Source organism: Lipophrys pholis, assembly GCF_963383615.2.
Source record: "Lipophrys pholis genome assembly, chromosome: 18".
Classification (NCBI taxonomy): Eukaryota; Metazoa; Chordata; class Actinopteri; order Blenniiformes; family Blenniidae; genus Lipophrys; species Lipophrys pholis.
In genome coordinates this window covers 8,180,506-8,205,282 of record NC_137646.1, presented here as the reverse complement: position 1 = coordinate 8,205,282, position 24,777 = coordinate 8,180,506, and the positions used below count along the sequence as shown (strand labels likewise).

Below are 24,777 nucleotides of genomic sequence, written 5' to 3'. Positions count from 1 at the left end.
AAGGGCTCCTATGTTAAAATGTAACTTGACCTGTTAAGATGCTTTTGATTAAAATAGCTTTTGAGTTCAGCAAATATTCTGTAAGTTCAACAAACGAGTATTTCCTTTACAATCTATAAACTGTTTAATAATTGGGAGGTTTGTTCAATAACATTTGAGTTGTGCTCTTGCGGTTGATGACTTAAATTATGCTGAATGTCATTCGCATCAACTATTTAGGAAAATGAAAGGAATATATCATTTGCATAGTAATTTGGAACGTGATGTATGTTGAAAACATCTTTATATTGATTCGGTTATGTGCTTTTAAATAAGTATGTCTCTTCCATAACATATTTGGTGATCGGTTCGTTTAATATCGACTGGTCCTACAATTTATCACGTCACAATAAAAACAGTAGTTAGTAGTACACAGTGCATTAGAATGCACCATTTAAGGTCTATGTTTTCAAAAATCTTCCCAGGGAAGGCTCCCTGAAAGGCAAACAGACACCTCTTCTTTTTTTGCTCCATTTATTTTTAGATTATATATATATATATATATATATATACACTTGATTGTATTGTAATAAACAAATATATATTTGGGCACCGCGATATAAACTATATGCGGAAATATATACCTCACCTCCAGTAAGAGGTCCGGCTGTTAGTGTATCTTTCCATATGTGGCCGTTGGTGAAAACAGTTTGGCCCCCCTGGTTCCGTCAGCTCTGTCTGCCATGAAGATTGCAGAGCTCTGGGTTCCACACTGTGTGTTGGTGTGAAGTTAAATCAGATGTGATTACCAGTTCATGCAGAAATCCCCAGCAGCATGCACATAGGAACATCAGGCACATTATTCAATCTTTGTGGAAGTTAGAGAAAAAACAATTGCCTCAGGTTTAATCATCATAAGAGTGTTTATTAGAAAGCAGATTGTCAGTGGTTCAACAGGTCTGGATAAATTCCCACTTATTCTTTTACAAATTCAATCTTCCAGCTCATTTTACAGACAAATTTAAGAAGACATCTGTTCTCTATCAGTTTCTTTTTTTTTTTTTTTTAGTTTTTCTTTGTTTAGTCATTGCACAACTCTCATACAGACAAACGTAAAATAACTAATATTGAGCCTGGAGCTTTGGGTTATACTGGTTTCATATTCCAGTCCACATGAAGCACCGAGCTGCTTCATGAAGCGCCGAGCAGCTTCATGAAGCGCCGGCGTGTCGGCGCGGCCCGAGAGCAGGCCGCCTGCGTTTACACCGACTGTCCACATGTGGGCCGCAGAGTCCGGGGGACCATGGGGACAGGAGGGGAATCAGTCTGTGACTGAAATGTTCCTCAATCCTGGGGAAAACAGCCGGATAACGCTGCCTCAGATTATTCATGAAGCAGGTTTGATAGACTCTCCACTTTGTCTTCATGTAGGTTTAATTTCAGCCAGGCACTTTCTGCTCACTCAAACACCATGCACGTTCAGTTTGGGTTTATTCACTATGCAATTTGTTAACTGACAAATGAAAAGAGCAGCCTGTGTTTAGAGTTCTCGCTCAGCCTTTCTCATTACCAACAGATACCTCATCCTGCTGCTCTGCACAAGCACAGGTCTGACGTACTGGACCAGGAAGTACCGTCACACTGACAACAGGTTTCTTGGCTGCTGTCACCACTTTAAAGATTTCCATGGAGTCGCTTTGTCTGCAGGAAGTAAGGGCGAGCTCATGTGAAATGGATTTCACTTATAGCGCTTTTCAACTGCTTGAGCAGTAGGGACGAGAATCGAACATTGGTTCTTGTTGAGAACCGGTTTCCAGTGATTTGATTCCCTTATCGATTCCAGTGGGCGCGAATGACATGGCCACGCATGTTGCGTAAGATTACTCAAGCAGGAAACTTGGCGGCCAGGCGGCACAAACACTTTGAAGTTTGGTTCCATTTCAGGTGACAGGATGAAACCAGGGCAACTTGCAATAGTTGCAAAGTGGATATTTCATCAAAGGGAGGAAATACGACCAATATGCAGAAACATTTGCACGCAGCAGCGATAACTATGAATGAATGGTGCGTTTTCGCTTCGCTCCAGAGTGAATCTCAACCCAGCAGCAGCGCCAACGTCAGCGCGTCCTCTGCTGTTAATACTGCAGGTTTTATTTCTAAATGAGGATCGATACGAGAATCAATAAAGAACCGAATCGTTAAGCAGGATCCAAAATGGAATCAGAATCTTAAAAATAGTAGGATTTCCCTATAGAACAGTCCCAAAGCGCTTCAGATCGTTAATCACATTCACACACAACAACGGAGGCGGCTGCCATGCAAGGCACCTCGTCCATCTACTGGGAGCAATCTGGGGATTAGTGTCTTGCTCAAGGACACTTCAACAAATGGACAGGTGGGGAATCAAACCTGCAACCTTTCCGAATGGGAGACAACCGCTGTCCCAACGCACAGTGACCAGTAGCAGTGTGTTTCTATGTAATCCAGATGATGTCGTACTTTATTGGAGAAACTGTTAAAGTCAAGATTGAAGAGCACAACTCGTCACTTTAGAAAAGTTTCTACAGAGATAACAGTCGGAGTGTTTTAAAAAAGTTCCACCATGGAAGCCGTTTTCAGAAGGTTCAGTTCTCAGTGACTCCGACCACGTTGTCATGGAAACGACCCCCAGAATGCAACCAACATTTTCCACTTTCATTTGAAAGCGTTGCCGTGTAAACGAGGCCTGGAACTTAAATCAAACTTTGTTGTTGGAGTGTTTGCTGATGTGAAAACATAAACTCATGAGTTGTGACTCGTCTTTGACTCCGTAAAACTGGAAGTGAAAGTTTCACCTCAGTGACTCAGCTGATCAACGTAACGATACGCTGCAAGTCGCCTCGGCGGAGATTCTGCAGTCACCTTAAGATAAACTAGATTCCTGAATGACAGTGTCGTCCTTTGTTTGGAGGATCCGACATGGCTGAGGTCTTTCATGTGTTTGAACTGGCTTCAAAGGTCCCGTCAAATTAAAACTATTTCCAGTTTGCTTCTGTTTCTGTGTCCTACCTTCCCATGTGTCTCCTGACCTGCGCCTCGGGGGAAACGTCTCGGTGGGATTGAAACCGTCAACTACAAACATGAAATGTCACTTTTCTTTGCCCTGAAATATTTGAAACCTGGAATATGTTTGGAGTGCTTCAGGAAACCGTGTGAAGTAACTCAGCATCAACTACTTAACTTAAAACTGGTGGTTGAACAAATCCAACTGGTTGACTTGATCGAATCACAAAGACCAATAATCTGCTTGTAGATTTAAAGATTCTCACTTCTCGTCTGAAAAGCACCATCACTTTATCCAGCAGCCCTGGGTGGTGTGGACGACGTAGCTCCAGATCTCACTTTGCGTCATAAGTGGAGGCCTGAACCTTCTGTGGTTGATTGATCTGATCGCAGTCCGTCAGAGAGAGTCGACATCCAGAACAAAGAACCAAGCAGAGGAACGTCAACACAAATCATCCACTGTAACTAGAGCGTCACTCTTCATGATATATTGAGGAGTTCCGCCATCAGGAGAGACTGACAGTGGAGCTGCTGCTCCTCCACATGGAGAGGAGCCAGCTGAGGATCAGGACGGCCCCGCTCGCCTCCCATTAGGAGTTTACCAGACATGTTCGGCCCGGCACCTGAAGGAGAGATTATGTCTCTGGTTTGGTCTGGGAGCGTTTGATGATCCTCCCAGAAGGAGAGCTGGAGGAAGTTGAGGGAAACGGAGACGTCCGGCCTTCTTTGCTCTCTATACTGCCACCGTCACCCCAGATAGAGTCCGCCGGACCGCAACACACCTTCACTTCTCACACGCTCCATGTGGCCTTTAATGAATGTGTTTTCTAACTTTTTATCAAAACAGTTCAGCTGCAGCCTGGATCATCAGCTAAACTCTACTAGTTTGTAAGTACAATCCTCAGAAAGCTTCGTAATTTAGGAATAAACTTCACGGATTAAGTGGAAAGAGAACAGTAACGATTCCATGACAGCCGAGAGAGTTCTGGCTGAAAGCGCCAGGAGAACTCGTGTTCAAAAGCTCTGAACAGTCAAGTGGCGTGTGGGGAAGAAGAACAAAGCATGGATGCTCCACGTGCCTTTGTCTTCCTCCACAATGAATCAGCAGCGCTTCCATCACGTTACGCGGCGGCGGCGGCGGGGCTGCTCACTGCGGCATGCTGCAGCGGTGGCTCTTGTAGGTGCCCAGATGGCGAAACCTGCGCCCACACTGCTGGCAGCAGTAGGGCGTGGCCCCGCTGTGGATCCTCTGGTGAGTGTACAGGTTTCCCAGCTCCTTGAAGCGCCGGCCGCACTGCGAGCAGGCGTACGGACTCTCGCCGGTGTGCACCCGCTGGTGTCTCTTGAGTCCAGACAGCACTGAGAAGCCTTTCCCACACTGCAGGCAGGGGAAGGGGCTCTGAGCGCCGCTGTGGACCAGCCGGTGGCTTTTTAAACGGGCCGCGTGGCGGAAGCTCTCTCCACACTCCGGACACATGAAGGGCTTCTCGCCGGTGTGGATGCGCTGATGTTGCCGCAGGTTACCGAGGTAGTTAAAGTGGCGGCCGCAGTCCCCGCATTCATACCCGCCGTCGCTTTTGATCTCCCTCCTGCCCCCCGAGCCCGGCGCTGTGTGGCCCTCGCCCGACAACCCTTCAGGCCTCCTGGACTCGCCGCTGGCCTGCCCCATGCTGACGAGGGCCGAAGAGGTGGACTGCAGAGCGTCAGCAGAGTCTGGGTGCAGCAGCTTGACGTGTTCCTCCAGGAACAAGGAGTCGGGACAGAAGACGCCACACAGGGAGCAGATGTAGGTGTCTCCACAAAACTGCTGCCCTGAAATCATCAACATTCAGAGGTTAACATCAGCTACTGAGGATAAACCACTTAGTTCCATTCAACTGAAAGTAGAATCTGGAGTTTGGACCAGAGAACGCGTCTTTAGGAACGATGCTGCCGTTTTAAAAGTGTCGCTCTCCTGTTATCAGCCAAAACAGATGTCAAGGAGAAGTCCAAGCATTAAAATTTTTTGTTTTATCATCTCATTGCACTTCCCTTTAAAGTAAAGTAAAGATTTAAAAAAAAAAGAAAAATCCTTTTTTTAACAAAAAGAGAAAACAGAAGTCAGAAATGCTTAAAAACATCGGGGTGAATGTTTCGGGGGCTCAGGGAAAGTGAGAGAAAGAGGAACAGAGCGGAGAACAACTGGAAACACAGTTTACCAGAGGTAGACCCTCTGCAGTAGCGGCCAAAGTATTTTGATGACTTTTCCATCTCATAATCTTAAGAAGACATTTTCTTTTTGGGTCCACTGATATTCCTTTGATTAAATGGCTACAATGTCACCACATCCCAATAAGTCGGTTAGGATTTTGTTCCTAGTGTTAAACACGTTACATAAAATGAAGAAGGTAAAGGCGTGCGTCTTGTTGCTCTGCCAGACCTCCTGCTGTGTAGTGAGCGACTCCCCCACCTGCCTCAGCCCCATCCGAGTTGCCCTCCAGCGAGCTGCCCCCCTCTCCTGGGGAGTCCTGGGGCTCCATGGAGAAGTCGGGGGTCTGGATGTGAGGGAGGGGGGCCGGGGCCTGCTCCAGGGCAGTGCCACCCCCACCCAATGGCTTCTCTTCATCCTCCTCATCTTCCTCGTCAGCAGTATGGACGCCCTCACACTCTGCGTCCTTCATGACTGCGTGACAAAGAGGGAAAACACGACCAGACAAAAGTTACCGTCACACGTCAGATACACAGGAAGAGCTCAACACATTTTTAGGTGTGAAAGAAAAAACACTGGTAGTGACTCTGCTTTGCTCACAGTCCTCAGACGACACACTTCAGGCGAAGCAGCTTGGACAAACTGGGTGTGAAACTTTGACTGACTTTCAGAGCGGCTGATCAGAGTTTTTCCACTCCAGCGAACACTTTTCATTCGAGCTGCAGAATATATTGCAGATTAACCATCAACAAAATGTCAACACGTGCAAACTACAAACACTTTCAAACTCAGAAATGTTAAGAGTCCATGTGCTGTGAACAGCTGGCCAATCAGACGGAGCCTCATCACCTTCATTTTATTGTTTTACACCTAATTAGTGTTCACTTTCTTCTATTATGGGCACATATGTTTATATGCAAGTTTCTTAAAAAACATTAAAAATGTTACTCTTTCACTGAATTTGATACGTTTCATTATATTACTTCGATACACCGATCTTGTTTTTGAAGCATCTTTAATTTGATTTCTAAATCATTTTATTGCTATACTGTATGTACGGAACTTTGGGTGGGTGTCTGTATGCATAAGAAAATAGATTTATTCACAAATGTGAGTGTATATTTCAAGGATTCTTCTTTTTCATACCAGTCCACTGTTACATGACATGGGGAGGTCCGGCCGACGCCGAAACACGAATAAGTAAAAAATGGAATAGAATACTTTTAAGCCGCAGTTCCACCGCAGTAGGTACCGGAGCAGGGCAGGGCGGGAGGGTACGGTGCGGCAAAGCGTACCCAGGCCCAACTCTGTGGCGCGGTCCCACCGCAGACAGTACGGTTAAAACGTAGTGTGGTTGTGAACGACGCAGGTATGGGTTGGGCCGACCAAGTAAAGCCTTGAGCCTCGTGACACAACTTAACTTTGTCATTGTGAAAAGCAGCGTCCAGCTCCTGCTGAATCTCCTCCTGTTACTGAGAGGAGCGTCTGTATCTCGTTGAAAGACCACGATATGTCATGTGCCGACGTTTCAATAAACCCAGTTAACAAAACAAGTCATGAGCACAAAGCAGCAGATATATTATTTAAATATTGTGGGCAAGTCTAGAGTGATGATCATCACGACCAATCAGCTGCATCATCGGGTCTCCTTATGAGACCCCTTCCTCAGTGCTAGGTACCTCAACAGAGGGGTGACGAAAAATGTAACTGGTAGATACAGGTTTTTTTTCCGTACCGTCTCCAACTTTTGTCAGTGGGGCCGTACGAAAACCCGTCCCGGCACAAACAGCGCGGTGGGACTGCGGCTATATAGGTACCGACCGAATTCGTTGGTACTACTGAGCACCGCTTCACATAAAATCAACAGGTACAATGTTTTGGTACCTAAACTCATCCTTGTGATTGAGGGAGTGGAAGAGTAGGCGATTTTCCACGCCGGATATGAAGGTAGCATTGCACACACTCAAGCGTAATGGCATCAGTAGCAGGTTCCGTCAACAGAGCAGCACACGGAGCTCGAGAGGCTCCGTTTTTCAAAACGCGATGCAGATTACACTCATGAAAATATTTATTACGTGAAGTGCGAGGCCAGCGACGGGAATTCTTCTAATCTCAGGAAGCTCCTGCTTCAGCACTAGATGTTTCTTTAGGCTGAAGAGATTGCTCATTTGTTTTAAACTTATTTGGCCTCCATGGAGCCTCATCACACAATGTTTCCAGAGGGGAAAGGAATCGGAATAGGAGGACGTGGAGCTGGTTTTAGTTTGTGCATTATTAAGAAAAAACACTGCAGACATTTGTGAAACAACTGCAAAGTTAGAAAACAAACAGTTGGATGTTGTTTTGATATATTTGTTAAAGTTTTTTTGTTTTTTTTAGAAATAGATATGCAATTTTTCTATTATTAAACAAATCAGCATTTATTACCACATAAACACACAAAAGTACTGAACATTTGTACCGGTATCGGTACTGGATTAGTTCAAAAGTGAAAGGTACCCATCAATAGATGTCAGAGCAAGTTGTGAGGGCTGCAGAGCTAAAGGGCTCCACCAGAGATCAACAGTCTAACAGCTTCAGGGCTCTTGCTGCCCTGCAGCCTCCTGCCTGAGAGGAGGGGGGCAAAGAGTGAGTGTACGGGGAGGGTACAGTCCTTCATGGAGAGAGCAATCTTCCTCATCTGCTGGTGGGAATGTCTGAAGTGGAAGGTAGCCTGCTTCCCACAATCCTATTGGCAGCCTTCACCACCTTCTGCAGAGCTTTCCTCTCTCCAGCAGAGCAGCTGCCAAGCCACACCGTGATGCAGGAGCAGAGGACTCGCCACAGTTAACTATGATGCAGGAGCAGAGGACTCTCCGCAGTTCACTGTGATGCAGGAGCAGAGGACTCGCCACAGTTAACTATGATGCAGGAGCCGAGGACTCTCCACAGTTCACCGCGATGCAGGGGCAGAGGACTCTCTACAATTCACCTTGATGCAGGAGCAGAGGACTCTCTACAGTTCACCGTGATGCAGGAGCAGAGGACTCTCTCCAAGTACACCGGTAGAAACTGATCAAGACTGAGCTCCCAAGTCCAGTGCGCCTCAGCTTCCTGAGGAAGTCGAGGCGCTGATGGGTCCTCCTGACCAGGTAGGAAGTGTTGCAGCTCCAGGTGAGCTCCTCTGTCAGGCACACATCCAGATACTAAAGCTGGAGACCACCTCCACAGTTGTGCCCCCCATGTGCAGTGGAAGTGTGTCTGGCCTTCTTGAAATCATCTCCTTAATCTTATTCATGTTGGTGCAGAGATTGTTTTCTCTGCACCAACTCTCCAGATGTTCCTCCTCGTCTCTGTTTCGGGACTCTTTGTTGCTCTGGTCCTCAAAGCAGGAAGAGAACCTGTTGACCGTGTCAGGCAGAGCAGCTTCTCTTGGTGTTGCCTGTGTTCTCATTCTGGAATCCTCTTGATGCCCTTCTACATGCTCCTGTGGTCACTTGTGGTAGAATGACCCTGGATTTGGCTCCATACTCACTGCGGAGCCAAGTGAGTATATGCAAGGTCCAGCATGTTGTTTCCATGTGTTGCTATAGTGACATGATGGTAAAGCCTAGGTAGAATGTCCTCCAGCTTTACATGATTTACGTCTCCTGCAACTACACAGAGCGCCTCCAGGTGATTGTACTGACTAGGGTTGTTCGGTATACCGGTACTGTACCTTTAAAACAATGCTATACTGGGCCCGGCTGGTACCGGTATCTTTTGTCTTACGTCACCGCATAGCGTCACTGTGTTGTAATTTGCACCGAGGAGAGTCGTCAGTCTCTCTGTGGAGGAAGCGTCGGCCGGCTGCTCCGCTTTCTGACCTTCATTCCCTTAGAATCTAGTAGACGTGGCGTGGCGATCCCCTCGGGGAGCCATCGTTGACGGAGGGTGTGCGCGAGATATTGACAGCTCTTTACGCGATCGTGTGTGTGTGTGTGTGTGTGTGTGGGGGGGGGGGGGGGGGGGGGGCACACCAAAGTAGCAGACCAAAGTCTGCACCAAAGTATTAAACACTGACTAAACTGAATTTGACTTGGATGAAAAAGATCCTGCTGTTAAATATTTTTTTCTAAACTGTTTTCAGATTTTAGTTTTTGATAGGGAAATGTTTGAAATATGCTTGTAGCAATCAATAATGTAATAATTTTGACATTTCCAATGCAACATTGTCAATAACGGAACTAAATATTTGATCCAATAATATAACAATGATAATAATATAACATTTTGCCAATAATTTAATATTACAATTATTACAATATTAAAATTAATTTAAAAATCCTTTAAAATATAATTACTGAAACCATACATAAAAAGTATCCATACATAAAAAGGACTGCATTTCTTAAAAATGTATTATTGTGTAGGTTCTGTGCAGTCTCCTTAGCAAAACAATATGTACACTGGGTGTTAAATTCACTCACTGAGAAAACAAAGCAGCACTCTCAGTTATGGTTATGAAAGATATTATATATTGCATTATTGGCAAGTTATTAGTGTATTACCATATTTGATAGTCTGTATCCAATTTAAATGGCAGAAATAGTTCCGTCATTGTTACTAAAAGGTTGCCATGTGTTTTGAGGGTGTTTGAAGAGGCCAAACACAATGCTCACATTTAAATAAAGTCTACACTTCTCCTGCTTGTCTTTCTTACACTTTAAACGTTTCCTTCCAGCTGGAAGGTGAGGACTTTCTGTGTGATATGAAATCAAAATTAGTACATCTACTTCAATTCAAATTCAATTCAAATTCAAAGCCTTTACTTCCTATTTTTTTAATGATGCGGTTTGGACAGAGTGTATTCTATTTTGATAATGCTTCATAAAAAAGTATGAAAACGTCAAGCAATAACTCTACTAAATATTGCTCGATACTGAGGTCCTGTGCACATAAGTGGAAGACTTGAGACTGAGTAAAATGCACGGTACATTATTCCACAGGCGAGCGCCTCAGAGGCAATACTAGAAAAGGAAACGTGTCGGTGTGCTCAAACAGGCAAATCAGAGATTTTCCCTTTACGTCCACTGAAGAAACAAGTACTGTCTGGTAGTGGATATGCCCTTTGACCCTCCCACAGGTAGATGGGCTCTGCTTTCTAAAACTACAAGCAGGCGACATTTTTTCTCCTCACAAACGCTGGCAGAAGAAAAGACACAGAAACAGCCTGTTCTCAGTAGAGAACAAGCTGTTCTCACGAGAGAAACTTTTAGACTGGATGGAATTCAGAACCAGGATTGGATTTGGAGAAAATATACTTTGAATACAGTGGACCTCTGACACCTGTGGGGAACATTATTTTTTGTTTGTTTAACACGCCCCCCCCCAATGATGATATTCTAGATAACCTCTCATGAATTCCCTTCAAAATATTAGGTTAAATAGTTTTCCAACAGGACGTCAAAAATAAGTAAAACTGATTTATGTTTTTCTTCTCACTCATGAGCCTTTAAAATTCTTAAATAGTGTGGGTTTCAAATAGTTTGCCACCCATCTCAAATAGTTCTTCTCTTTGGTGTGTTTTGTGTGTTTTTCTTAAAAAATGATGGAACGCCAGTGTCACGAGGACAGAGGGTTCTAATGCTCTGGCTTCAGGATCCAGTATCAGTATCGGGTTCCGATACAAACGTAATTCATGGATCGGAAATTTTCCAATCCAACTTGCGGAGATTTCCGTTCCACGAAGCCTCGTCTGGGCTTTACTGTTGCTGAAATGACTCCTTTCCTGAAGGGAGGCGGGTCTCAATGAGACGAGGAGTAATGAGTCAAATCCAGTCCACAGTTTGCAGCTAGCTAGCAGGCTAGGGAAGTAGCACTGTGCTATCCAACTTATCATGACAACATGTTGCTGTTTGAACGTATTTTACACTCAAAACACCACAAAGCAACGTGGATGTTAGAAAAGCAGTTGTCCAGCGAGGCGGAGCTCTGCTGTCAGACGTCACCGTTTTAAAACTCCAGCTCTCCGAGGAGAACGGCGCTGACCGCGGCGTCAAAACAATGAACAGCAGCTCCTCCGCTGGAGCAGTCGATTCACACCTCAGTCACACCTCCTACTCCACGCTAAACTCCCTGAAAATAGTCCCAAAGGTTGGAGCCAGAGTTGTGCCTGAACGAGTTCAATGAACGTTCGTTCATAAACTCCTTCATATTTTAGGTGAACGTGAACTGAACGTTCTGTATTTCTGCCTGATGAACGTCACTGTGAGCGGCGCTCATTCTGGTGTTAGTGAACGGCGCTCTCACAGTTCAATATTGTTTAAGAGAGTTGCCAGATTTCCATAGAGCCTTCCAGTGGAAAACCCGGCTAAAGCTCACTGTAAACGGGCCTTATCATGTCGGGGGGAAAACAGCCAATCTGGCAACGGCAGCCACCAGAGTGGCACCGCCGCATGACGTCATCAAAACGTGAAGCATCGCGGCAAAAGAAAATGGAAGACAGCAGCACTACCTCAGACTCTGTCTCCACCATTAATACTTCATCTTCGTATGGTTACCGTACTTTCCGGACAATAAGCTGCTACTTTTTTTTCTTTTTTAACATGTTTTAAGCTCTGCGGTGGACGATTCGGCTTTTCAAGGGTTAACAAGCTTCATGCCGCTGATACGGGTGATGCGTTCAGGTGCATCACGTACCTCGGACATTTCTTTTTCTTTTTTTTAAATTTGGTGGGTGCAGCTTATATTCCGGTGCCTCAATAGTCCGGAAATCCTGGGACTTAAAAGAATTTTATGAAAAAGTCAGTGATGATCCAGGTGGAAAAAATCTTACCTTTTTGAGTAAAATTTGCCCGCTTCAAGCAACTCCATAAAACAAACCTGAGACAGCTCATTGAACCCCGCGAGCCTTTCAAGGTATGTGCCAGTAACTTAAACATTCCTTGAGAGTTTTACTATTTTAAGTTGTAATTTGTTTGTAGAACCTGCCTGGTATATTTTCCTTTGCACCTTAAGAACTACTGTCCGTTTTGTTTTTGTTTTAATAATTCCTCATTTAAAAAGACGATTAAAGCAGCAAGTTGTTCCTCATGTTTATGAGAATATACTGTCGGGGTGGGAAGCTGCAGCTGCTACTAGTGTGGACTGACTGGGTGGCAACAATGGAGAAATACCAGTATTCTGAGGGTAATAGCTCCCAGCAACATATTGAAAAACAAAAGAACTATGAACTAGTTCATGTAGAAACTGAACTTTCCCAACACTGGTTGGAGCTGCGTTCGAGCTGGAAGCACTGCTGTTTGTGCTGCGTGGCTGAAGGATTTCCCCAGGGATTAATAAAGTGATTCTGAAGTTTTGAAGATATAACAAGTTCATTATGAGATGATGACCTCCTGCAGACCCCCACTGCTTCCTTTTCTGACCTTATACTAACCTCAAGTTGCCTTTTGAGAGAATACATGCATACACTTGTACATTTCATACTTGCCTGCAGTGATCGCGAAATACGTCGGACAGTTGGTCATTATCAATAAAAGTGCTCTTGGTCCAGTTAATAAAACTGGTCTCATGTCCGAATTTTTCATTTATCACACTGAAGAAGCCAAGAATCACCTCCCAGTCTTTCATATCGATGGACGCCGCCATTTTGAATAGTGACATCATGTCACATGACTCATAGGTGATTTCAGGTTCCTGTGTGGTGATTCTGCTAAAGTATTTGGTGTTCATTCAGATTTTTTTGTTCTTTTTTTACATTATGACATGGTTTCAGAGTCATTTGTGAATTATAGTCATATGTTGTTTACTGCTGAAGTACTTAGCATTTATTGTTGGGAATTTTTTGTTCTTTGTTCACATTACGTTCACATTATGTTTCACATCTGTTTTGACGGTTTGTAATGTTAATAAACTTTATATTACCATAAACCTGTCTTATTCTTTATAGTTTTGCAAATAAACAATAACTTGGGGAGTAGTTAAATATTTTCATCAAACTTTACTTCGGTCCAGTAAAAACTGCATGTTTACTGGACCGGTGTCCGGGGAAAGTTTTTGCCCTTTGGCAATCCCTGTGCCTGTAGAGAGGAGTTTATTACAGCCTCATATAAAATCAACAATAATGATAATAATAATAATATTAAAGCAAACAGAGCTCTGATATTGGAATAGTATCGGCAGATATCCAGATTTAGGTATTGGGATCGGATCAGAAGTGATAAACGTGGATCGGTGGATCCCTACTGTAAATGGTCATCTCAGGGAACCGGCCGACACCACGCTGCACAAAACACCAACATGTTGTCTTTTGTCCTCAATATGTTGGAATTCATATCTGATATTCTGCATCCTGCAGCCCACTGAACGTGAGTGAGGACCCACTAATCCACTGCAGGGGGGAGATCCTGCTGATGACCACCAGAGCCACTACCACTGGTTCTGGAGGACCAGTGTCCTGGAGGTCTGAGGTCTCTCCTTACTGCAAAACATGGTTGCAAAGAAGGGCTCTCTATCAGCCTTGTTAGGGAGCTGGTTCTGCCATTACATCCAGGACCAGGTCTGGAGAATCCTGCAGGAGGACCCTGCTAAATCCTGACTCAATCTAAAGTACACACACACACACACACACACACACACACACACACACACACACACACACACACACACACACACACACACACACACACACACACACACACACACACACACACACACACACACACACACACACACACACACACACGGCTTTACCTTTGAGGTCTGCAGAGTACTCCATCGGTGCTATCCACTCGTAGTCGTAGAGCCGCTTGCTTCCTGACGGGAGCATCGCGAAGATGTCGTCTGCGGCGGACTCGGAGTCTCCGTGGCCGGGCCCCGGGGCCCCTATCCCGCTGTCCGCCCACAGGTTGAGGGGAGGCGGATCCGACTCCTGGCGAGCCTCCCTGTCCGCGCTGGTCTGGCTGCTCTGGTCCAGGTCCAGCTCGCTGCAGCCTCTGGAGTTCTTGTCCTTCATTAAATAGTCACAAATCGCGTCTATGTTCTCCTTCTTGACAGCGGGGAGCGCCGCCTTGGTTCTCCGGGGCTCGCCGTTGTTGTGCTTGGCTCCGGGGCTGAAGTCCTGCTTCTTGAAGGCAGCCTCCGCGGAGGGGTCAGAAAAACACTCCCTCCCATCCCGGTGAACCGCATCCAGCCTCGCCTTCAGCACCTCGATCTCCTCGCTTTTCTCCAGCAGCTCCATCTTCAGGACCCGTATCCTGCTGCTGACCATCTTGCGGATCTCGGACAGCGCGGTGTCCAGCACCACGGTGATGTTCCTGCCGAGGTGCTCCGTGATGTCGGTGACCGAGCAGAGCAGCTCCTCGTCGGGCTCCATCTCCAAGAAATCCCCGTCTGCTCGACTTACCGAGCCGGGAGGCTCCATGAAGGCTCCGTGGAGGTTCGAGGCCAGGCTGGTTTCAGAGAAGCCGTGGGTTCTCTTTCGACTCATGGATAATGGAGCAGAGACCCGCTGACGGCTAATTGGAAGCTAATGAGTAGATGATGCCGAACAACAGGCGGAACAGCGTCACTTAACACGGAACATATATGTCTACGGGGGACACCGGAAGTGACTTCAAAACACTGGCTTCTTCTTCTACGGAGCCTTTTCCAGGGCGCGCTGTAGTGTCACTAATGCATTACCGCCATCTACCGTTAGGAGAGGAAATCACCGTCTAATATATACAGAATTTACACTACTCACAAAAAGAAACTAATGACTAACATGAGTAAAAGTAACGAATTGAATTTACTCATACTGCAGTTTGAGTAGTTTTTTTAGTAATTTGTACTTTTTTAAAGGAATCTTTGAAACAGGCAATTTTACCCAAGTGTATTTTGACCTAAATACTTTACTTTGCTGCATTGGAAATCCCTCCTGCTACTGAGTGTCTGAAAACGCCGCCTCTGCTTTGACCTGTGGATGGACAAGATGCACATTTGGTGAAAACCTCATTGTTGTGCCTTCTTTTCTGTTTTTGGTGTATTTCAGTGGTAGTTACAGTCCCACCTATAGGCCTGGCATATGTACGAGATATTTTCTGCACCAATGCCATGTAGATGGGAAACTTTTTAAGAATAACGGGGAGAAAATGAAGAGAATGAATAGCCTTCATAAGGATATACTGAACTTTCCTTTTAACTTGTGTTTTAAAATATGTCATGGCTCCAGTTAAAACACACTCCAGCCAATTTAGAGGCTTCTTTAGATTTCCTCCCGAGGGAGTCTTTGTTCTTGATGCCAAGGTCACCATACCAGCATGTGATGGAAAAGGAGATTATTGACAGTTTTCTGGGTTTTTTTGTACATTCTGGAGTTTTCTTCAGTGTAGCATTGCTTGTTTAGATTAAAACTTATGAGAACAGAACTTGCCAAACATTGTCACTTGCTTGCTGAAGGGCTGAACCAGTAAAGCAGCTCCAAATCATGATGCTCCCTCTGTGTGGTGCAGCCATTTTTAAACTATACACCATAGTGCTGCATAGTGACGCATGTTCTTCCCCAACAATTCAATCTGTCTCATTAGTTCATGAAACATTTTCTTAGTAGAGTTGTGGAATTTCTGGGTTAGGGAAACTTTTCTCCCTTTTATTTTTGAGAACCAAACCTTGTCAATAGTTTCCTCAAGTCGTATATCATTACAAAGCTCGTCACTACTGCAGAATGCTCATTGCTTTTATACTACCATAAAAACCTTGTGACTCTACAACAGTGTCTGTCTGTGGGTCAGAGTTACAAATTCCTGAGTGAATCTTTTGTTCCAGATCAGCAGTATGCTGCTGCTTTGTTGCAGTTTGAAGCTGAGAGGAAATGTAATGAGAGAGGAGAGGAAATGCTGAGTCTGTTCCTGGGATGTTTAAGGGGAAAATACCACCGTTGGATTAAACACTCAAAGTCATGCAGAGGGAAGCGTTCAGAAGAGAGAAATGTTTAGAATACAAAGCATAGATGCCTACAATAAATTGAAGTGACGCTGGTTCAACTCATGAATCGAATATCATTGGGTGTTGTGTCAAAAATAGATCAAGCATCGCTGTGTCCCTGCTGCACCTCATTCAGTGATCTAGTAACGGAATGAACTCTGTTTGTTCTGTGACTGATTATTAACAAGCATTGCTTTGACTCTTGAGGAGACTCTGAACCACAGAAATGTAAGACCTTCTGAGGTCATTTGAACTGATGTGTTGCCAAAGAAACAATGTGCAGATGGAACGAAACAAAAACTGAACAGTAGCAAAACATAAAGTGCCAAGAAGATAACCTGTGTGTCTGTCAGTGGGGTGTAGTTCATCATTAACACTGGCTTCAGTTTAACAGAGCAGAGCAGGGCAAGTTCACTACGTTCAAAGTAAAAGTCATGTTATGAATTATATTCTAGTAACTTTAAATAAAAATTTTCAACAAAGAACAGAACTCTTTCTTACATTTTTAAAATACTTCAGCAAATGGCTATTTGAAAGACGGACACGTTTATTTCTAGCATTCCGACATGAAAGAGTTCAAGGTGCCTCACAAGCACTTTGAAATACGCCTCAAAAAAGCATTGAAGGTAAATTAATATTCCACTTAAAAACAAAAGTGATGAGAGTTTGAGAAAATTGCAACTTAAAAGCAAACCTAAAGCAAAACAGGACATAAAACCATGGCTTTTGATTCTCAGAACAATAATTGTAGTATTTTAAATACTGCAATATAAATGTACATTTGAAAACAAAAGGAAATAATATTGTGGGTTGGACGGATCGACAGATGGATGGACGGATGGATGGACGGATGGATGGACGGATGGATGGACGGATGGATGGACGGATGGATGGATGGATGGATGGATGGACATACCTTGCTTTATGTATCAGCCCTTTAAGCACACTTAATGAAATACTTCTCAGACTGAAGCGGTCAAACTTTAGTTTCTGTGAAACTATAATATTTTTTTCCATTTTTAATTTTCTTTTAAACTATATCAGACATTTTTTTGCCAATTTAATAAAACCAGTTCTGAAGTGTAAAACTGTTTGAAATTACATTAATTTCAGACATTATTGGTAGTGTCATAATGCATCTCTTGCTAAAAAATACGTTTGCATGACACCAGGGGGTTTCTTTTTAGCATCACAGTGCACACAATCAAATATTTAAACATTTTTCTAACTCTTAAAGGAATTTAAACAAACTAATTTAAAGCAAATCAGTACACAGCAGTATTTAACACAGAATCAGTTTTTCCCTCAGTGATTGTCTCTTTTTTATAAATGGATTACCAAATATCACGTAATACATGAGGGAAGTTACCAAGTGTGATACAATAAATAATCGATAATCGACAAATAAAGAGTTAAAGTGAATCAGAATGATGGGCCTTTATTTTGAAGGGAGGGGGCAGTTCCTGCCCTGGCAGCATGTGATGTTGCCCCGGGGGGCAGTAGTCTGTCTCTCCGAGGGAGGATAAGAGGACTGATAGCAGGCAGCGGAGCAGCTGCTCGTCTCTCTGGGAAATGTCCTCCAGGAGGAAGCGGGACTCGGAGAGCTCCAGCTCCCGGAGGAAGGCGTCTGCTGACGGCCAGCAGAAATCACACCGGCACCGGATGGGTAAGACCCCCAAGTAACGGATTACAAATGCTCACGTTACTCTAATCAAGTTGTGTTTTTGGATACTTTTAGTTGTACGTGTATTTTGTTTAAGTACGTTTTATTTTTCCCCTTCTCACACTTACCAGCATGTAACTTACTGGACTTTTATGACGTAAAAATCCTAATACGATTCTAATGTGTGTGTGTGTGTGTGTGTGTGTGTGTGTGTGTGTGTGTGTTGGGCAAATTACTTCCAAAAGGTGATAATATAATATGTATGATTAGTTACTGTTATTTGAAAGCAATTAGTTACATTACAATATTACTTTCTCTGAATTGTAATGCATTACACTACTTTTATTTTACTTTTGAGAGACTTTCACCAAAATAACTGAAGAAATGTTACTAGGCATTCTCAATTGCTGAAATGTAGTTTATCGCAGCCTATTATACTGCAGTGTGTATTCACCAATATACCAATAAACTGTTCAGACGGACCGATTTGCAGATTGCTGCTCTTTCCCTGCTCTCTGGTCATACAGCCGGCTGCTCAGAGAGATCTCTGTTAATTCTGCTGCTACTTTTGTTCAAATGAGCCTGTAGCATATTGCCTTCCTCACGTGGGTGGGAAAGAAGCATTGGTTGTGTGTTGATGATGATTTGTGAAAGAGTTATTGATGCCGGAAGTCCTAATATGTGAATATCTTTCCTTGGTGTCACACACAGATTATGCTTGATTATTATGTTCTTGTCCTTTTCTCTGACAAACTGAATGATATAACTGACTATGTCCATCTGTTGTACAACACAGATTCCTTAGATTGTAATGAGTATAATATTGCCAAACATGTTATGAGTAACATTATTTACTGTGTTACAGCAAATAGCAATAAATTACTGTAATTTCATTAATCTTGTAATGTAGGGATGTCCCGATCCGATATCTACCGATCGGATCGGGACATCCCTACTGTAATGTGTTACTCCCAACACTGTACATATGTATGCTTTTCAGCTTTTCATATGAAAAATATGTGTCATATTCATGAATATGAATAATATTAAATGGCTATATACATTTAAGTATGACTAAGTATTAATATTAACAATATATGTAATACACATTTGTATGTATAGAAATTAAGTCAGGGAACACTGCGTCATCAATATGCAAAGCATTCTGGGAAATGCAGTCCAAACAACACGGGCAAGCCCGCTGGCTTTTACAGTATCTGCAGGCCAGCGCTGACTGCTACATTACCAATAACACGGCTGAAGAAAACAGAGTTCAGAGGGAAGGTAAAGGCCTTTCAGGACTGGATCCGTATGATTCACCACCTATCAGCTCTTAACTTTCCCTTCCTTGGAACATTGTTCATGTTTTTCATTGCTTCCTCCTGTGTACAGTGCGCGGTTTCTCCAGGGATGCTGCAGGTTTGAAAGCGACGCTCTCATCATGTGAGGAGAACTTCCCCACAGGTAATGTGAAGACATTACAGAGGCTGAAATACCACCAGCCGAAAGCACTGCTGATTCAAAGTACTCTGTCTCACTGATATTTGGGATTAAACCAGTCAGAGGGCCACCTTACATTCCCATGTGTCCGTACTAACACAGCATATATGTTCATCAATGGGAAAGAATGACTGGATTTGGTAGTATTGATCATAACATCCAACTACAGAGACGGGAACATTTAACTGGGATTAAAGCACTAAACTGGCCTTGATCATATTTATCAGACAGGTTCCACTTTGTTCATGTTGATGACTCTTCAGCTCAGGCTGAACTTAGGCCCTGTTTCCATGACAACGTTTCACGTGACAACACCTAATCCGCATAAAATCTGCGTTTACACTGCAGCAGCAGACACTGAGATAACGATGTAGTTAGTATGCCGGGCCACTGGAGGGCGCTGTTGCTTGATTTTATAATGAAACTACTCAGACGTGTGCAGAGAACAAAACACTATAAACGTGAAGAAAATGGAGAGCACCTGACATCCGCATGGACTGATGACACATCGGATGCTATCAGGGAGAGTCTCAACTATTAAACTACTGATCTGGATGATAAAACTAGAATATAGACCGCGGGTCGTACCACTACGCAGCCGCCATGTTTGTTTACAACTGGATGAGCAGGAGGGAGGGGGAGAGATGTGCATGAGCAGTAACAGGCTCTGTAGCCTCCATCAGTCTCTGCAGGAGGGATTAGAGCCATGAAAGAATCTTTCCACCTTGGGAGCCGGATTAAAAACTTTGCGGATACAGCGGATTAAGTGTGGAGTTCCACAGGGTTCTGTCTTAGGTCCTATACTTTTCACTTTATACATGCTTCCTGTAGGGAATATAATAAAAAAACACTCCATTAACCTCCATTGTTATGCAGATGACACACAAATCTATTAATCTATGAAACCTGACGATACTAATCTACTTTATAAAGTAGAATCTTGTCTTGACGACATAAAGCCTGGATGATTTCCTGCTTCTGAACTCAGATAAAACTGAAATTATAATATTTGGCCCAAAACATCTGAGAGAGAAATTATCTACAGATATAGTATTACTAGATGGTATTACTTTGTCCTCCAGTACCACTGTGAAGATGCAGGGAGTTATTTTGATTTTGATTTATCCTTCAACTTCCACATTAAACAAATCTTAAGGACGTTTTTGTTTCACTTGTAATCTCTCTAAAATCAGGATCCTGTTGATTCAGGGTGACGCTGAAAAAGAAATCCATGATTTTTTTTTTACTTCCAGAGGCTATAACTCCCTATTATCAGGGTGTCTGAATAACTTAGCTTCTCTTCATTGGTTTCCTGTTAAATCTAGAATATGATTTAAAATCCTTCTTCTAAACTAGAAAGCCCTTAACAACCAGGCTCCATCATATCTTAAAGAACTGCTAGTCCCCCATCTCCCCAGAAGAACTCTTGGTTCTCAGTGCTGCCCCCTGGAGGTTCCTAGGTTTTCTAAAAGTAGAATGGAGGCAGAGCTTTCAGCTGTCAGGTTCCTCTCATGTGGAACCAGATCCTAGGTTCAGACAGGGAGGCTGACATGGTCTCTACCTTTAAGGTTAGGATGTAGACTTTTCTATTTAGTGATGTTCAGAGTTTGAGCTGATTCAAGGCACCCTGGGCCATTTCCATCCTGGGAAACTACACATTGCTTTTGTATTTATGTATGAGGGAGCGAGCTTGTGAGATCTGCATCGTTTTATCGAGACAAAAGGCTGAGAAGCGGAGAGTTCTGGTTCCGTCCAGGTAATGTGATGATGCTGAACAGAGGTGGCTCGGTTAGAGCTGCCGTGGCAGGGCAGTGGTTTGCACTATTGCCCTTAAATATAAGAACCCTTGGGTTTGGTCTGAGTCGTTTGCATGTTGCGGCTGTGTGTCTGTTGGTAGATTCACAATCGGAAGGTTGTGGGTTTGATTCCCATCTCCGTCTGACCACACGTGTCCTTGAGCAGACACGGAAGCCCAAATCGCTCCCAGTGGATGGATTAGGCACCGTGCTTGGTGGCCGCCTCCAGTGGGAGGGTGAACGTGACTCACGACGTTCAAGCAGTATCAGTATCATATTTTCATTCATGTTTTACACCTTGAATTAAGCTTACATTTATGAAGAGTTCACTTTTTCTGTACGTACGAATCAGCGCTGCGAGCTGTTCTGTAGACGTCCTTATAATCGTGCGAACTCCTATTTTTCATTTGTTCTGTCATTCTGGCTCATGGGAAGTTCAAACTGTAAAACTCAGCTGACCTGGCTGAAGAATCACGTGAAAGAATTAAAGAGCTTCATACCTTGACCCCATGAGTCTGTCTCCTGTCACTTATTAAACTAAAGTCGGTTAGTTAGGAACATTTATTTCACATTACTTGATTGACTTTCTTGTACATGTTGTTCTGTAGCATTATTCTCATTTCAGTTGTTTACTGGTCAATAGATCAACAATTGATTCAAATTAAACTAATATGATCCAGATAGCAAAAGTGTGAATGTAATGTAATGAGAAAAAACCTGTTAGAGATTCTCTCTTATGAACTGCAGTTTGAGTTTAATATTTTATTCTTCACCAATTCAACACGAGCTGGGCTTCAATGTTCAATAAACAAACAACTTCCCCGGAGTTCCTCTAAATGTCTTCTGGAAACTTTCATCAGTCCATTCTAGGTCATGCTGGCAGTACGGAGAGATGAGGACAGTCTTCTCATGCTCCCTCCAGCCCCCAGACACACTGAGCAGTATTCTGTTGTCTCAGGCCTCCTTCATGTTGGACGAGCCTCTAATGGAGGCGACCAGCAGGAATTCTATTCAGATGAACCACCTCAACACGCTCCACTCAGTCTGGAGGAGGAGCAGATTTCATTTCACTCCCAGACACTCCCAACTCCTTAATCTATCACGGAACTCATCCGAACCATTTGTACCTTGGTTTGTATCACCCTGTTCTCTTTAAATTCACCAATATTCCTCCATTCTTTGCTCATATAGGCGACTTCAAATGGACTGGCGATGTACTTTCCATCTGCCATACAGAACAAATTCATGTCTTCTTGTGTAGTATATATATTCATTCTGCATTACAAGTAAATTCTTGACCTACTGAAGCTTCATGAGAGGAAAAGTTTGGTTATTTATCGATTCTTCTATCGATTCTCATTTAGAAAAAAAGGAGACAAATCAAGTCGATTAGCACCAACTTTGTTTAGTTTAGAAGAAGCATTCATGCATTTCAGCTTAACTGGCCTCAGCTGCGCTGCATCACAATATTCTTCTAGATTTGGAAGGACATTCCTCCCTTACTCTTTGCAAGTTGAAGAGTTTTATATCTTGTTCTAGGTTTTTTGCCATTCCACCTGAACCTTGATATGCTTTTGTCTCAGGTGATAAATTGGTTTTGATCCGATTATGTCAATTGGAGGTCACAAGAATGAACGTTGCATCGGTGTGACAGTTTGCAAAAACCCGTTACCCGATTTGACCAGTGAACACACGTTTGATTTGATTTGATTTCTTGATTTCTTGATTTATTTCGAACGAATGAACAATTTAAAATGAGATGAAACAAATGGAAAAGAAAGAAAAGGAAAAAAATAATTCAAAAATAAATACGAAAGCCCCTTTTGATTCGATACACTTTGACTCGTTCACAGAGGGGATAGGAAGAAGCCTTGGCTTATCAAGTCCTACTTCCATTCTTCACCCATTGACAATTACAAAATCCAATAAAATAACTAAACAGGCAATACAGAAGAAAAACAAAAAGAAAAAACTCCTCCAATCAGGCTATTTATGAAAACATAATAATAAAAAACACAAAAAGAACAAAATGAACAAGTACCATTAACATATGTGAGAATTTCATTCTCCTTCTTCATTTCAGTATTTTTCAAAGATATATCTTTTGTACATTTTTTTAAATTGCGTTATAATCATACTTTGTTTAATCTTGTCGTCAAGAACATTTCACAAAACCAGCCCACAAATGGAAATACATAAACTTTTAATTTGGTCCAAGTATAATTCTGTTTCAAGTTTAGTTTCCCTCTAAAGTTGAACCCCCCACTCTGTCTTTCAACAGTTTGTGTATGTTTACAGGGAGCAGTTTATTTATTCCTTTATGTATTATTTGTGCAGTCTTAAATTCTACCAGATCCCCAAACTTTAAGGTGTGTAGTTTATTGGTGTGTTCATGATATCCTACATTATTTACTATACGAGAGGCTCTTTGTTGTATTGTGCTCAGTGAATGTAAGTTGGTTTTCTAGGTAGAGCCCCATACTTCCACACAGTACTTTAAATATGGTACCACCAGTGTACAATACAGAATATACAGTGCTCTGCCTTGCTTCCCATCACTCCACTGCTCCGGCTACTTTTGCTCTCACACGTTTTGTTTCCAGCAGATTCTGTCAAGAATCACATCCAGAAATGTATTTTCATACACTCTTTCTATTTCAACATTATTTAGCATTACTTTTACTTGCGTATTTATTTTGCATTTTCAAAACAGCATTAGTTTGGTTTTATTTAAATTTAATGATGATTTTATTCAAATCAAACCAAGTTTTTATTTTACTCATTTCTGCTGACCGCCTCCAAAAGCTGCTGCAAATTTTCCCATCACAAGAAATACTAGTGTCCTCTGCAAATAGTACAAATTTTAAGAGGTTTGACACCCTACATATATCATTAATATACAAAATAAATAATTTCGGACCCAAAACCGCCCCCTGTGGGACGCCACGAGTTATAATTCAGCATGTAGATTTGCATTCCCCTGTTTGCACAAACTGATTTCTATTACTTATGTAGCTTCTCATACACGTTTGTACAACCCCTCTGATTCCATACTTTTCCAGTTTATTAATTAACAAATAATGATCAACTGTGTCGAATGCTTTTTTCAAATCTATAAATACCCCCAATGCAAAGTTCTTATTGTGTATGGAACTGGTAATGTCTTCAATTACTCCCATTAATGCCGTAGATGTAGATCTGTTGGACCTGAATCCAAACTGACTCTCAACCAGCAACTCATACTTCTATAGTTATCAATCTACTGACAAACAGTTTTTATAATATTTTAGAGAACTGAGAGAGTAAAGACACAGGCCTATAATTAATGAATTGATTTCTGTCTCCATCTTTGTATAGAGGGATGACTTTTGCAGTTTTCATTTTACACAGAAATACACCAGTTCTGAAGGATAAATAATAAATATAAGTTAAGGGTTTTACCATTACACCAATGACTGCCTTAATTAGAGCCACATCAATGTCATTCCAGTCTGTAGACCTTTTATTCTTACATTTGCTAACAATGTCAATAATATCCATTTCATCTACTGCTTTCAAAAGCATTGAGTTTGGGTTGCTGTCTAACAAATCCACAATATTCCTCTCTCCATCTTCTGACTGTGGATTATCGATTTCTTCTGCCAGTTTGGGTCCCACACTTACAAAAAAACTGTTAAACCCTTCAA

General features: G+C 42.8%; 2 protein-coding genes across 3 annotated transcripts in view; one reads left to right on the top strand and one right to left on the bottom strand.

Moving 5' to 3' along the window:
* Positions 1-892: 892 nt before the first annotated feature.
* On the bottom strand, positions 893-14,763 carry znf16l (zinc finger protein 16 like). The gene is made up of 3 exons (XM_080486400.1): positions 13,922-14,763; positions 5,471-5,683; positions 893-4,833 (listed from the first exon to the last, which is right to left on the bottom strand). The coding sequence occupies exons 1-3, from the start codon at positions 14,655-14,657 to the stop codon at positions 4,169-4,171; spliced, it is 1,614 nt and encodes a 537-aa protein (XP_080342526.1). The 5' UTR covers positions 14,658-14,763; the 3' UTR covers positions 893-4,168.
* Positions 14,764-17,644: 2,881 nt separating this feature from the next.
* Positions 17,645-24,777, top strand: part of sh3tc1 (SH3 domain and tetratricopeptide repeats 1) — a 33,112-nt gene continuing 25,979 nt past the window's right edge. The window contains exons 1-2 of one of the 2 annotated variants that reach the window (XM_080486677.1): positions 17,645-17,798; positions 19,188-19,259. In XM_080486677.1, coding sequence (XP_080342803.1) covers positions 17,705-17,798; positions 19,188-19,259 — 166 coding nt within the window. In that variant the 5' untranslated portion in view covers positions 17,645-17,704. The remainder of the gene's footprint in view (positions 17,799-19,187; positions 19,260-24,777) is intronic. The other variant, XM_080486676.1, reaches the window with a different exon arrangement.